Below are 15,616 nucleotides of genomic sequence, written 5' to 3' on the forward strand. Positions count from 1 at the left end.
AGGTTAAAAAACAAACCCAGAATGGACAATTACAGCGGTTCCTGGCTTCAGGGGAAAGCTTCTTGGAGTAGATGATTTTGTATCTTGACAACGTCCCTCAAACAGGTTTTGTGCTGCAAGTCACAGTGTTGAATGAACCCCACCGTGCTAGCAAGTGAGACTCTCTACCCTTGAAGATCTTGCTTTCACGTTGCATTTTTTAGCACTGTGCCACTCAATCCTTCTCTCCCATGCATGGAACCCTATCCCAAGCCAGCACTCTCCCCCCATTCAGGTCCCACCTCAAGACCCTCTTCTGTCACAACAGCTACCAGAAATCAGTCAAGTATCTATTTTCAATCATTCATCCCAATAAAGCCATGAGCCTCCCACCACCCCGAACGCTTTTTACTTGTATGCTGGGTCACTTTCCCCCACCCTGTGTCTGCTTTTAGCCTGAACTAGTCTTCAGTGGGCAGTACACAAAGGAGAACAGTCTACTACTGCTGCCAGCTAATGGGGTGGGGGAAAGAAGAGAAGGGGAAGAAGGAGTTGCAATACAAGATCTTAGGGCACCGACTGTACCTTCTTATGCACTTGTACCCCACCTTGCACTTGTACCCACCTTGCAGGTTCTACCCTATTACAAGTAATTACTATCAAATTCTAAGCCTTATAGTTCTGAAGCTGTGATCTCTGGAGAGCTGGCAGGCTGCACAGCGCTGTCCCCATTCCCAGCTGCTGCCACAAGTCTCCTTGGAGCGGGGACCGAGCAGAAGTCAGCCGAGCTGCCTCTCTCATTAAGTGGCCACCAGCGCACAAACGGGAGAGGACACAGGAATCACAAACAGGGACTGGAACCAGCACTGGGAGTGCAGCTGCTACCTGACCAGCCAGAGAGGAGAACCATGCTGCATGTGCTGGGGTGACAAGGAGGAGAACCAGACTGCAGGGAAGCACGTGCAGGGCAGGGAGAGAGACCAGAGCTGCTGGGAAAGGAAGGGGGAACGAAGTGCAAAAGCAGACAGCATGATTGGTGGTTTCAGAAAGGATGCAACACTTCCCTGATATCACCCAGCAATTGCTGAAGCTGCTGCAGGGAAGCTGCTGCAGGGACGCTGCCCGTTCACACACAGGGCAGCGAATGGGCAGGGTGGCGTCCATGAGACATGGCCCACACTGTGACGGAGGTTGGAGGAGCCCTTGCAGCAGAGATGAGTTCAGCACCTGAACCAGGTCTTCACGGAGCTGTACCCTACTGGCCATAAGCTCCAGCTCTGCATGCCCCTTGCCCCAGATGAATCACAGACAAGGGCAGTATTAGTGGTGGTCCTCCAACTCCATCTCGCAAGCACATGCACCAAGCAAGCTGGCAGCTCTCACCTGCTTTTACTGTAAGCCACTGCGCTGTATGCAAGGGCATCCGATCCGGTCACCTGGAACTGCAGGCTGAGAACTCACAGAACATGGGTTTTCCTAGCCACCCTGCCACGTCAACACTGCCCACTTACAGATGGCACTTGGTGTGGCAGAGACAACCCAGGGGAGGGGAAGGTCTGATGGTCACCCAGACGCTCCTAAAGATCAGCATTTTAGATGCCCAGAGAGGACCTGTTACTACGCTGGAAAGTCATTGACTGGGCAGTCATTTACAGCAGCCAAATCGCCTGCTTCAGTGACAATAAACTCGTGTGCCACAGCCACGCTGTACAGCCACGCGGCACACACACACACACACACACACACACACACACTCCGGAACAGCACAGACCACAAAGGTGGAGTCCCAGAGGACCCCCAATAACTCTTCCCTTCACAGCCTGCCCCCACCACAACACCCCGCGTGGCTACCACCACCAGCAGAACACAGACCTGCCTCCAGCTCCACTGGATTTTTATTTTTTACAAAGCAGACCAAGATGCTAATTAAGGACATTGCAGCGTGACTTCCCACCTGGAGGCGAGAACTCACATCCTCCATACGGCTCCCCAAGAGAGCACTGGGAGTTGAACCTGGTTTCAGGCATTTGCACCTGGGGCTCTCACACAGCAGCAGAGGGGAGGGGAACAGACAACACACTCTTTAATTGTAGGAGCGAAACCCGCATCCTGCTGCTCATCTACCTTTGCAGGTCTGTCTCGGATTCTCTTTGAACCTCTGGTGCAGCTTGTCAGGTCGCTGCCCTCCCCAGAGGAAGATCAGAAAATACAGCCCTGATTACTGTTGTACACTCACTCGGCTTGCCAGCAAGAGAGATAGCAGCCTTGCATGTGTCAGGCCATGAAAGGGCTGCGACTCTGAAGCCGCCTGAAAAACAAACCCTTAATTTAAATGTTAATGAAAGTGCTGTAGAGACATCAGAGGCTCCGTTTCTCTGCAAGAAGCAGAATCGCCAGTACTAGAATTTATGGCCCCCCTCACCTCCTTCTCTGCTTCATCAGCCAGAGAAGTTGGGGGGGGGGGAAAAACAACTAATTTTAACATTAACTCCACACTTCCACCCTGGGATGCAATTGCTAAATTATCTGTCGGCAGGACACTGATCAAAGGTGGAAAAACAAAGGCACGATGTACGGCCACGCAAAAGTAAATAGCCGCCAAGCTCCAGGAAAATTACCGTCTCTCCCCCTGCAAGTTTGAAAAAAGAAGACAAAGATCACAAATTGGAAATAGAACCTGGAAGACACAGGACTGCCAGACCCAAGGACTGTAATCAGTGTGACCCGAGAAAATGAGACAGTCGCATTTTCTCCTTTCTGGTACTACTTTGTACGTTGTACAGCAAAGATACTTCCCCCCCAGCTCTCGGAAACAGACTTCCCCCTTAAGCACCAAGGAAGAAACAAAAATACCCTCAATATAACACGCAACTACACTGAATTAGAAATGGAGGCATTGGACAAATTCAGCTACCCGCTTGATACAGTGAAACCCACCCAAAACGGACACCTGATGTACTCATCTCTGCAACAGTTGTAGTAGTAAATATTATCGTAGCACCCAAAGGCTGCAACTGGTAGAACTTCAGCAGCTACAGGAAGGATGGCAGGAGGGAGCTATGAATTAAAAAGGTAAGGAAGGTAGCAAAATGCATAAGCAGGCATCTGTAGGTGTGTGCGTTTGGAGGAAAGAGGAGAGGGAACTCATATGTATGTGTGTTCACTCAAGTGGAGAAAGCAAAATAGGGAATCAATATCACACACTAATTAAGAAAATGGAACCAAACCCTAAGCTATTCCTTCCAACATAAGGTGAGCAGGGTCAGAGAACAGAGATGTGGGTTGGAGAGCACCATTTTAGCCCCTGAAGGGAGAAGCAGAGAGAGAAAACTAGCTGAAAGACCTCCTGCACTTTATTCTTAGGTAAAGAAAAGCAATGGGCAAGGTTCTTCTCCATCACAACTCTGTCAAAAGAGCATCGTGGCGCTCCATGTTCACTGCCTCATGGACTCCAGCGCAAATCAGCACCATTCGTTAGATGTTTTACGAACTGCCAACTCTGCAAACCCAACCAGGGATCTGACAGTCAAGCAGGATTCTTCCTGCAGGCTAAATTCTCCTCACAGTTCCATCAGTGCAACCACACTGCGTTCTGCCGGGTTACACCTGTGCAGCCAAGAGCACCGCTTCCTACACTGCAAACTCTGCTAGCAATTCTAATGATGGTGCATGAGCCAGCCTAAACTCCAGCTCCCTCTCCTGCCACCATTTTGGCTCTGCTGGGTGAGCAGTAGGAAACAGTGACCAAAAAATATTACTGAAGGCAGCAGATCTGATTCTGATACATAGAGAGAGAAATCTGCTGAGAAAGATGGAGCCATTTTTCCAGAGTCACTAGTCACAGGAGAATGCACCGTACAAGCAGTTCCTCAGCTGTTGGGAATCGTCAGAATAGCTCCATTGATTTACACCAGGTTAACTGAGAAGCTTTGGGATACCAAAAGAATAGATCATTTCAGACAAGCTTCCAGCTGAGGTGGAGTCAAGTAGGATTAATAGATCCAAGCAAAAATTAAATGACAAATAAATTAAGGAGCTATTAGCCAGGTGCCCAAACGTAAACAGTGAACAGCACCATAGAAATATGCCAGTACAAGGAGTAAACTTTAGAAGCACTTGGTTATAGTTGAATGGCCTTTGGGAAGTCAGGAGAGAGCGTCATTGCACATGTTTGGCTCTGGGGCGCACGTGCGTATCCATCCATCCAACCCTGACACAAACTTAACAGTGTATCGGACAGAGATGGCAGAGCTGTCAAACCATTCGAGTCACAAAGGGCCTACTGCTGCATCTCCCCTTACCTCAGGTCAGAGCTCACCTCAGTGAGAAACACACACGCACATCAGCTACAGATTTCCAATACATGTACACTACACAACTCCTCCACTTAATCAGCTCGGCCCAAACTTCTGCCCTTTCCCTTTGGTTTCCCTGTCCTGCTTTGGACCATCAACCCTTGCAGGAGAAACACAGGATCCAGAACACAGGTCTTGGCAGGTAAATTCAAAGAACTATCATCCAGCTGTTTTGTCTTTACATTTAGTCAGTCGTTCATGTCTTGCTAGGCTTTGCCATGGTTCCAGCGCTCTCTGATCCCACTGATTAATTAGAATCATATGCCATACAAATCATATGAATGGTTTTTAATTTTATGCAAAGCTTTTCAGTTTCCCTTTATATTCAGGGAAGCTTTTCCTGTCATTCCATACATATATATTTTGTGGAGAGAAAGAGATAGCATTTAATAAAAAAAAACAAAAAACTTGTCAGACAGATTTTTCCTTACAAGATTAATAAGCTACACATTATGGCCCTGATTGTGATATCCAAACGTGGGCAAAATTCCTACCTCTAGCGAGTTGTTCAGAATCCGATTATTTTACCCCACAGAAATTCTGCCAGGCACCCATTACAAATCATTCACAATTATTCCAAGTAATGTGAAGTTTAAATAAAAAAATCTGAAAGAAAGTGTTTCACACTCCAGAATCACTGCTGGAGCCTGAGGTATGTTCCTGACTTCTCTTTGGGATGCACATTTACCCCAGTGCAGCATGAGGACAGGTGCCATCAGGCAGCCAGAATTTTAAACAAGGGTGATCAACTCCACCCAAAGTTTTGCACCTGCCTTAGCCTGCAAGCACAGAACCGCACCTGACGCATCAGAGGCATTTTTTGAAAATTCACCTGTACCAGTGTAATCATTCGTGTGCTTGTTAAGTGCCAGCATGCTTGGAGGAGGACAACAGAGGACAGTTCTCCCTGGCCCGAACTGTTTAAAATCTAGAAGGCAAACACTGAAGGAAAGGAAGGAGTTGGTTTGGATAAAAGGGGATTTGAAACCTAGTACTTCTTAGAAAATAAGTGCCAAAGGATTTCTGAATCACTGAGAATAAAAGTTGAATTCTTTTCAGAGTCCACTACCTCTTTTTTCAGTTTACAAGTCTCTCCGTCATAAAAAAAGTACTGAGCTGCAGTCAGGCTCTCCTCAAGAAAGGTGCATTTAGACAGCATGACACACACTGCAAACCCTGTGTTTCTGAAGCCATAAATGCCAGGCACTGACACCCGGTTTTCTCCATAAACTTAGCCCCAAATCAAATGGTGCACAGTGATCGCTTCTCTTTTCTGGCCTCCCTCACCTCTGGGAGACATGAAGCATGAAGGTGCAGCTATTCCACTGGAAACCCTAGAGGCTTGGATTCACTTTGCAAATTTGAATCGGTCCATTTCATGCAGACTTGGACTGGTCTCCAAACACAAATAAGTCACCACAGTAAGCAGCGTTAAATGAAAAACGTAACACGCACATTACAGAGTTCAAAAGGCAAATGAATTTGCAGTAAGTTACGAGCGGCTAGGGAAAGGGGTTTAGAGTGGAAGCACCTTTGCAACCTTAACTGCAGTGTTAGCTATCGTAGTGGAGAGCCAGCTTTTGGGAGCCCTCAAAGCTGCAGTCCAGTGGGGCTCCCACCTTATGGGACACCCCCAAATTCTTCCCCAAAGTCCCAAAGGTGCCACATTACTGTGCGATCTACTGCTCTCAGGGCACTGATCAGCAGAGACGCTGGCTGTACTGAATGCAAGAGGAGAGATTGTGCAGAGAAGGTGAGGGAGAGGAGACCGAAGGTGATGGGATGCAATTCCTTTACCCCACATAACTTTGTTAGGGAGCTCCACAATTGTGAAGCTGGTCTTACCACTAGAATGTGTGTATTGCATGACAACCAGGAAGCCACACAGCTGAACATATAGTTCCATGTGCATCAAAAAGAAGCGGGTCACTCAAATAGTGAGATCAAAGTTTGACACCCCCACTCCCAACAGAACAGGTGCAAAACTTTTGTGGGAAGGAGTCACCGTAAACTGAATGCAGTTAATAGGGGCCTGATTTAGTAAAAAGCACTAGAAATGACACACTACAGGTGCTGTACAGGCTCACTCTAGAACACGGGGACAACCTGCTAAAGACAGGGTGACTATATTCCCCTGTAATGTCTCTTTAAACAAACACTAATTGCTGGAATGATTGTTTTGGTTCTGGTATTTATATGGCAAGGGTTTGGGAACTTGTTCAGACTTCCTAAATAAATACATTTATTTATTTATTTTTTAAAAGGTGCTTAATTGATATCCCTGAAGACCAAAGTCCCCTTCACCCACCGAACAGATCTAGGCCAGGCAGCACTAGCATAATGTACCCCACAATGTGCAGCAAGCGTGCCTCACCCCAGTTCTGGGAGGACCCTCTTCAGGCCCAGGCAGGCGAGGAAACCTCCATAGTCCATTTAATCTTCGCTGCTGAAGTTGCCAACAAGAGGGCCAGGAGGTGCCAACTGGGATAGTGGGGTTTGGGGTGTGGACCTCCATTCGCCGGTAAGTTCTTAGAAGCCCACCCCACACGCGCTTCAGGCAGGCCACCTGCTTGCCACCAGAAGGCTAGAACTTCCAATTGCCACTTGCTGAGGATGGATTTGAATTGCTGTCCTAGAAGGGAGTTCAGCCTTTTCACCTCACGCTCAATGACACAGGGAAGAGGAGCAAAGTGCAGCAGTGAGACACAAGAGGCCAATCACACCATCGCCTGGAGAATCTGATTTTCTTTGCCACTTCCTATTTACTCTAAGAATGGTGCTTTTCGGGCCATTTCCCCAGCTCCAGGTGCTAGCACATTCCAAATCGAGGGCCTACTCCAGCTCCCCGGGACAATTCGCGTGAGCAGCACCAGCAGGGTTTAGACACTTGTAACATTCCCTTGCTCCCCACAGGGTGGGACTAACTTCCTGCCCGATCCAGTTCCACTTAAGGACACCACTTTCCATACAGGGCTCATCAGAGGCCACTCACCTCCTCCGTACAGCACCACTACCGACCGCACACACTGAAGCTACCGTACAGGGAGGGAGCTCTGTTTTGACTCCCAAGGAAGTTATGATTCTAGGAAGTTCCAAACTAGCTTCTCAGCAGAAGACGTAGAACCCCCGAATACCCTTTATCAGATCACGTGCCGTTCTCCTAGGCAGCAAAGAAAACTCATCACTGCGGAGAACTTAGACATAAAGAAACACTTTGATACACTGCGGCACTCACCTGGTCACTCTAGCTTTCCTCATTCTGAATGGGCTGCACTGTTGAGCAGTCAGGACCCAAAGTTCAGATTTGTATTTTTTAACTACAGAAAAAGAGTGGGTGCATTTACGAATTGCAATGGCAGGGAAATGACTAAGTGAGATATGTCCAGATAAATCCTGGCAATTGACCTGCACCCCACGCTGCAGAGGAAGGTGAAAAACCCCTGAGGTCACTGACAAGCCGACCTGGGGGGGGGGGTGCCTTCCTGATCCCACACAGGGTGATAAGCTAGACCCTGACCATGTGAGCAACAACCAGCCAGGAAAGCACATGGACAAGAGAATGCTCAGGGACACCCTGTCCAGCAGCCCATCTCCAGCTGTGACCATCTCTGATGCTTCAGAGGCAGGAGACCAAAAGAACTAGGCTACAGAAAAGCAAGATGGGAAACTGAATTGCTGACTGATGGTGGTTATTAAAGAATCCATGGTGCTTTTCCAAATGGTTGGGGTTTTAACTCCTGTGTCTTGGCCAACTTCCAGTTTAAGAAACTGGATTCTGTCTGAATTCCCTGGCAGTTTCAAGCTGATTTGGTGGCGTTCTTTACTTCCTGTCCTAGCTGGTGTACACTCTTGCTTTGCGTGGTTAAAAAGCTTCCGTGTTCCACCATAGAAGGGCCTGGCTGCACTTCAGTGCCAGCTGCCAGACACAGAGCCAGATTCTGATCTTGCATTGGTTGCACACCGGGGTAGCTGCTGACTTCTATGGAGGAGCTCCTGATTTCACTCAGTGTGGGAGAGGGGAGAATCGGGCAAAGAACGTGCAGTACCTGGGACGAAATGGAAGGTGCCAGTGATGATATGTTTAAAACAAGTCCCCTGGCTGACGAACGGTACTACCCAAGTTCTATCTTGAGTCCTCTCTGCCCTCTTCAGCTCAACAATGCAGACTCTTTAGACCAGGTGTGCTGGGCGTGTAAAGCAGGGAAGTACAGGATCCCACCGGCTCAGGCAGGGACAAGGCCCACAATAGCTGGCCTGGCTAGAGATCAGAGACAATTTTGGATACATGCTCGTTAAACAGTGAACAATAAGTTTATTAGTGAAAATCCATCTCCCCTGCCCCTTGGCCCCTGCTCCTGCTCCCCCACTCCCGTACCCTCCTGCCTGTCCCTGCTCTGATCCCCTCTCTCTTCTAGGATGGCAGCGATTTGTTCTTAAAAGCGACAGGTTTATAGGTTAGCCGACACCTTCACTCTGTGGAATTTTAATTAACTTCTCCCATCGTCAATGTGTTAAGGAGCGGGGTTTCCATTATGCGGGGTCAGCAGTGTGTTTCGGGCCCTGCTATATCAGCCGTCAAATTGAAGAATTAATGACGTGGCTAATCGGCTCTAATTCTTAAAAAAAAAAAAAAAAATGGAGGGGCAGCGGGATTCGCGGTCTCATGAAACGAGCGAGTGATCCGAGCCCACTCGTTTGTGGGGTAGCTGCTCTGCAGCCGCCCATTTGTCACCCAGCGGGGGGAGAAAGACGCTAGGTAAATATTGTGACAGAGAGTGTGCACGAGTGTGCGCGCCGGCGAGAGGAGACAGTGTCCTGACAAGAGGCCAGCTCCACAGGTCATCACTTAGGAGAATAAAGCAGCCTGCTGCAGAGCTCTTCCCAGCCACTGCAGAAGGACCAACAGATGCCATCTGAAGGGAAAACCACCCAGGCCCCTGCCAAGAGATTGGAGGCTAACACGGGTGCCTTGGTCACCACTGATACGACTGTGGATGGCTCAGAGAGCAGCCTGCACACACACGCACTCAAAGCGTCATGGAACTAGGCACAGGTGAAGCTCACTTGGGCACGAGGTTCAGCTCCATCACCCCCCCAAGACACACCCCACGTAAAATGGATGGGGTGCTGCAAAACTGGCTTGGAAACCTAATGAGGACAAGTTCTCACGGGAAATTCCTGGCATTGGGCTGGCCTAAAATTCATCCCATTGAAACTCAGGGATGGCAGAGCCCAACGGAGCATCGCAGGGTGCAGTGTCCGTTGCGATGGGGACACCGGGAACACATGGGATAGAGCTCAGGGCACAATACGGTCCACAGTCTGCAGAGTAATTTGGGATCATTTAGGTCTATAGACACCATCCGGGCATTCTTAGCAGCTCTATCCGGTCGCTCCCGGGGACAGGAAAGGAGACATGTCTCCTGCAGGAGGGACGACGTCAAGGCCAACTCAACAGCACATAGACGTGGCCGTTCACTGCCAGTCCAATTTGAAGATTTACTGGACACAGGTTCAGTTTCTCAGAGTTTATCATCAGTTCACCTTCTCTGAAATGGGAGGCACAGACTCTTTGATCAGTAGATTGGAAGAGGCTGCAGCTTCTACACTCGCTGCTGGACGCAACATCTTGACATCCTCTACTGAACAGTGACAATCCTAAGGCCTAAACTGCATGCTCAGGAGGGGGGTTAAGTTCAGAAGAGTAGCTGGACAACAGCATCTTCGCATGCCATTTACTTTCCATTAACGACCTTCCCTACCCAATTTGCGCCATTCCCAAGCCAACTGAGCTCACTCAAACCACTGGCTCCACAGGCCCGGCCGGAGCTCAGGAGTCAGGAGGACCCCTTTCTGCTTCGCTCGTCAGCAGACAAGAGGCTGGAGTCAGAGCGCAGGACACAGAGTAGGATCTGCCTTGTTCCTGCACAGTGCCATCTGGGCTGAGAGGAGTCAAACGCAAGCTCTGCGTGTACAGCTGAGCAGCTCTCACTCAGCAAGCGAACAAGGGAGCAGACACCAAGGGGCCATTTCTACAGAGTCACTTTCAAGGCTGGGTCCACGTGGCTCTGGTGGGAGGTGACCTGAGCATACTCCCCTAAGACTTCTGCCCCCACGGATTCAAACTCGGCCTATACCCTCCTCATCTGCCCCCACCCCTATCAAGTTCCTAGACAACTGCCCCACTCTCTTGGATATATTTGCAAATCCAGAGTACCAGGGGATGGGGAATTGGGGGCGGGAGGGGAGGGGGAGAGGAAGTTAAGCAGTACCCGTTCAAGTGACCACTAAAGGTCTTGATTACCTTAATAATGGACTAATGGCGATGGACCAGACCCGGTCCTCAGTCTGCACCGTGTGTAAACAATGCCCCACTCGGCCAGAGGACAGGGACCAAACCTGGAGAGAGAGAGAGGTGCTACATCAGCTCACCCAGAAGCAGGCAGGGAAGGGTACAGGCGTCCAAGCCTGTGTTTGAAGAGAACCACCCCCTCTCTGAACTTCTGAACGAACTCTCAGTCACACAATTGCACCAGCCGGAAAAGCACAGGCCTCAACTGTGTCCCCAAGCGACTTTACTGCCAGACTCGGTTCCTCTCACAGCCCAGCCCAGCTGATCAGCTCCACTCCATAGAACAGCCAAAATTAGGCTGCAAGCTCCTCAGGGCAGGGACCTACTACAGAGCGTGCAGTGCAGAGCTTTCAGAGCAACCAGATCAGGGGATGTTCAAATCCCCGCTGGTCTCCTGGGGGGACATAACTGAGTATTTCCATTTGTACTAGCTTGGGAATTAATTGCAGGCTTGTCTCATTTGTGCTCCCGTATAGACCCATCTCCCTAGGCCGGGCTTTTTAAGCCCACCCCCTAGGTATCTTCAAATAATGGACATGCAGAGAGGGCAAGGCCCTTGACCTCCCAGCAGCCTGGAAGAATCCCATCCCCTCCCCCAGCACTGCCAACACATGCTCCCCTTACACTGACTCACCCTTGCCATCAACATGGCCTTGCAGACCACCGCACCCCTTGCCTTCCCTAGAGATGAACGGTCGGAGCAAAGTGTGGGGTTCTGCCAGAGCCCCCCCGATCCCCAAGTCCCTCCCCCTCCTCAGCCTGGCTGGATCTCCGGACTCTAGCCCATAGCTCCCTTTTCCCCCCCCCCATGCCCAGTGTTTTACTTAAAGACTTCAAAGCCGGGGGTGCCGTGTTTGTTTGTTTGTTGATAATGCCCAGGATTGCAGGCTATTCCCGGCAGCAGGGAATTTAGCACCTAGTGTCAGCAAAAGCAGCAGAAAAGCTTAACTCTTTTAAGGCGTCCCTATCTCCTACAGGTTAAAAATATTGCTCAGAGCATGCTATCTGGTGCCTATCAGTGAGGAATGTACATTAGCAGCTACTCGGAGCTTAGCTCTAATCAACACTCGGAGAGCCCTCAATAGCATCCACTGCACTTAGAGCTCCCTTAAAGTACTGCTACGGATTCCCTTCCAGCCGCCAGAAATTACAAGGCACACGAGAAAAATCACTCTAAAAATCAAAGTGACTCCGTCCATTAGGGCCAGATGGGAGGGTCAGGCGGGCAAACTCATTCCGGCTGCAGAACCGAGCAAAATACAAAAAGTTAAATTCCCTTGGACCTTCGGGAGTTTCTTCTCAAGGTCATAAGAGGTCTGTCCTGCTCCTGCCCATGGGAGCTGTGAGACTGTGCTGCCCGAAACACAGGCCCCGCGATCCCACTCGAGCACAGGCCAGCTTCAAACTCATTCGAGCCCAGGCAAACTCTGCCCAGAAATTGTGTTTGATAAAAACAGCTTTGGAAGACAGGGTGACACTGGGTTAGAAATATCCAGAGTGGCCAGCCAAGCCACACCAAGCAGGACAGGATGGCCTAGCACGTACTAGCTAAATGGCTCCAATTTGATATGAAAGTCACCGAAAGACAAAAAATGGGTCATTTTTACAGTCACTTTCCTGGCTGTCCCTGCACACTTCATGTCTTTTTACAAAAGACATATCCTAGGAAACAGCTTTTTATAGCTTGGAATAAGGCCGTAAATAAGAGCCCACAGAAGAGAGACCGTCCCGGTCGCTTGGGATGAAATTTGAGAGAGACTAACAGAAAGGGAAATACATGTTACAACAGCATTACAAGGCCAAGCCTAAACTCCCCTGTAAGCCCATCTGGTCTGACCCTCTCTTTCTACCCCATCTCACCTTTCAAGCCCGTGGCTAGTTTCCCCAGCTCCTGCTGGACCCCTGTCCTGGCGGGCTGACATCGCAAGTGGCTCTCCAGAAACCTAAGCAAGGTTTATTGTGCTCCCAACACAGAGAGGCAAGTGCAGGGCTCAAGATCCCATTCAACCCACCTTTAAACACACGCAGAGCTCACAGCTCACCTCTCTGCTACAGCACGTGCAGTGCCGGACGCGACGCTTGCTCACCTTTGCTGTTCTGTCCCGGGAGCCGCTCACAATGATGCCCCCTTGACAGTCCACACAGTTCACCTCCTGCTGGTGCGCAGAGAACTTTATGCTGAAGGAGCCGTGGACTTTAGAGAGGACGATATTTCCATCGCTGTGAAAGAAAACCCCGAGCGGGAAGTCATCATCTTTGCAGGGCAGCTAAAGCATCAGCACTTGATGAGCGCGTCTCCAGTTCATGCTTGGTAGAACTGTATGAGGACTAGAACACCGGCTATCCCAGGGGAAAGGATGATTCATTCCCCACCACACCCCACCCCACCCACAATGTTCCCACTAGATCCTATTTCTGGTCATCCCAGGCCAGAGCAGCTGCAGACGGCAGCATGTTCTCACCAGTCTGGGACCTTCTCAGTGAGGGCCATGCTGCACAAACCAGCACAGTAGCCATTCCGTCCTCTGGTGTTCCTGAGGAAGCCGGAACCCTGTCCAGACGCTATGCAGTGGGGGGGGTTGGGGGGGGAGGGCAGGGAGAAACATCCCTCTTCTGCCACATCCCTCCCCCTCATGCCAGGGCAGCTAGAAGCACAGGAGCAAGATCTGACCCAGAGACTGAATGATTTCTATTAACTCAGCAAAGAATTTGCTACCTTGTTATGCCAATAAAATTATAGAAACTGGAACATGTCTCAGAGTGGGAGTCGTGTTAGTCTGTAGCAGCAAAAAGAACAGGAGACCTTGTGGCACCGTAGAGACTAACAAATTTATTTGAGCATAAGCTTTCATGGGCTACAGCCCGCTTCTTCGGATGCATGGAGTGGAAAATACAGTAGGAAGATACATATACACAGAGGACATGACAAAATGGGCGCTGCCATACTAACTATAACGAGAGTAATCACTTAAGGTGGGCTATTATCAGCAGGAGAAAAAAAAACTTTTGGAAATGGGCCATCCTGATTATCACTACAAAAGTTTTTTTTCTCCTGCTGCTAACAGCCCTCCTTAACTGATTACTCTCGTTATAGTTAGTACCGCCATGCTCAGGTGCCAAAAGATGAACATCTTATAAACTACGTCTTTTCATTTGCTAACGCCCAGGTAGATGCAAGTTGTTTGTGTGCACACCTGCAGCTAGTGAATGCCCAGTTCCGAATATCATCCCCCTCAACGGTCGAGATGCATTGTCCTTGCAGACACCATTATTGCAAAGAGAAAAAAATATATTAAAATCTCTAGCAAAATCGGCACTGCTTAGCCCCCTTATCGGCAGCATCTGCAAAGAGATCAAGGCTTGAACGGGTCATTAGCATGAGACTAGAGAGGTCTCTTTCGGGAAGAAGCAAATCAAACTGTCAGGAAAAGGGCAGTGCAAGGAAGTTAAATATGGTGGAACATGGAGTACTGGATGGCAAACACACTCTTCTGCTCTGAAACAGATTTATCCAGAGTGCTTAGAAAATTAATTCCTCTACTGGTGCAGCTGAAGAGCCCTGGCCCCCCACCAAAGCTTCTCCCATCCACGGCACTGAGCTTACCCTCCTCCACTGACGATGTGGGAACTGGCGAGAACAAATCGACACACATCTTCCTGGTGGCCGGAGAAGATGGCTTGAGGACGGCGTTGTAGGCCAGCACTGTCTGGACGAAACCGGTAGGCCTGGATGTCTTCTGCCTGGGACAGGTAGAGATACTCGCCATCTAAATGCATCCAAGGCATCAAGCTGCAGAGACAATGACAAGGGAAACAGATCAGACAGCTGCTGGCCACCCCAGGACATATTCCCAGGAGGACAGGCCTGAGTATAGCGTCACAGCCAGGAAACAAGTACAAGTACATTTCTCAATACATGCCAGAGCACGTCAGTGGCTTCTTTCTAACCAAGGTTCCAGACTTGAGGAAGAGGCCAAGAATGGGGTCTTTGGAAGAGGGGCTGGCTAAGGAATCTAGAGGCTTAGATATGAAATACTTAGTACTCCCATGGCATCTTTGCAGGAGTAGGTTTTGTTCTGAGATGGCCTTTGAGTTCCTCTTCCTTCCTCCACACCCATGCAGCTGTCTAGTCCAAGTGAACATCCAGCTTCCCCACAGACTCCTCTAGCCTGTCTCAGTGGTTCTCTCTCTGGTGCAATTTAATTAACTCTCTACAACTTTTTAATAAGAAAAAGCAACAATTTTTAATTCGGGGTAAGAGAACAATAGGGAAGACAAAGTAGTTTGGATGGTGGCTTCATTAAATTAGCTAACTGTCAGAGCCCAGCTCTGAAGGCAGCACAGAAATGAGGGTGGCAATCCTGTGACACCCCCCCCCCGCCCCACCCAGAACAACTCTGTCACACCCCCCCATGATCCCATTTTGGGTTGGGACACCCGTGGTTACACCACCCTGAAATTTCAGATGTAAACATCTGAAATTGTGAAATTGACTAGTTTGAAAACCCACTGGCCATGAAATTAACCACACTGGTCTGTGAATTTGGTATGGCCCTTCTCACTTGTCCTCAGCCTGGCTGATGTGAAATCTGCACTTACAGGAGGCCTGGTTCTCAAGCAAGGGACCTTGTCTTCCTAGATGTTTTGCAAAGCACATAGCACAGCTCTGGACGCAGTGCTCACGAGTTAATAATCACAATCACCTCTACTCACTGCTATGCACACATCTCATTATCCTGGGCAGGAACTAAGTTAATATTTTAAGATTTGTGGACTGCGTCCAGACCAAAGGCCAGGCGGGGCCCAACAGTGGAAGGCAATGAACAAAAGAAGTGAATCTTGAGGAGGGATGTGAAGGAGAGACGCTCATGGGCTGTATTAGCTCAAGGGATTATTCCAGGCTTAAGGTGCAGCAAGGGAGCAGCGAAGC

At 49.4% G+C, this 15,616-nt stretch overlaps 1 protein-coding gene across 2 annotated transcripts in view; it reads right to left on the reverse strand.

Moving 5' to 3' along the window:
• The window catches only part of FBXW4 (F-box and WD repeat domain containing 4), an 88,273-nt gene that overhangs the window by 52,424 nt on the left and 20,233 nt on the right, over positions 1–15,616 (reverse strand). For both annotated transcript variants that reach the window (XM_045023433.1, XM_045023432.1), the window contains exons 3-5: positions 14,291–14,476; positions 12,774–12,906; positions 10,639–10,733 (exon numbers count right to left, since the gene is read on the reverse strand). In XM_045023433.1, coding sequence (XP_044879368.1) covers positions 10,639–10,733; positions 12,774–12,906; positions 14,291–14,476 — 414 coding nt within the window. The remainder of the gene's footprint in view (positions 1–10,638; positions 10,734–12,773; positions 12,907–14,290; positions 14,477–15,616) is intronic.

The sequence above is a fragment of the Mauremys mutica genome, chromosome 7, assembly GCF_020497125.1.
Source record: "Mauremys mutica isolate MM-2020 ecotype Southern chromosome 7, ASM2049712v1, whole genome shotgun sequence".
NCBI classification, from domain to species: Eukaryota; Metazoa; Chordata; order Testudines; family Geoemydidae; genus Mauremys; species Mauremys mutica.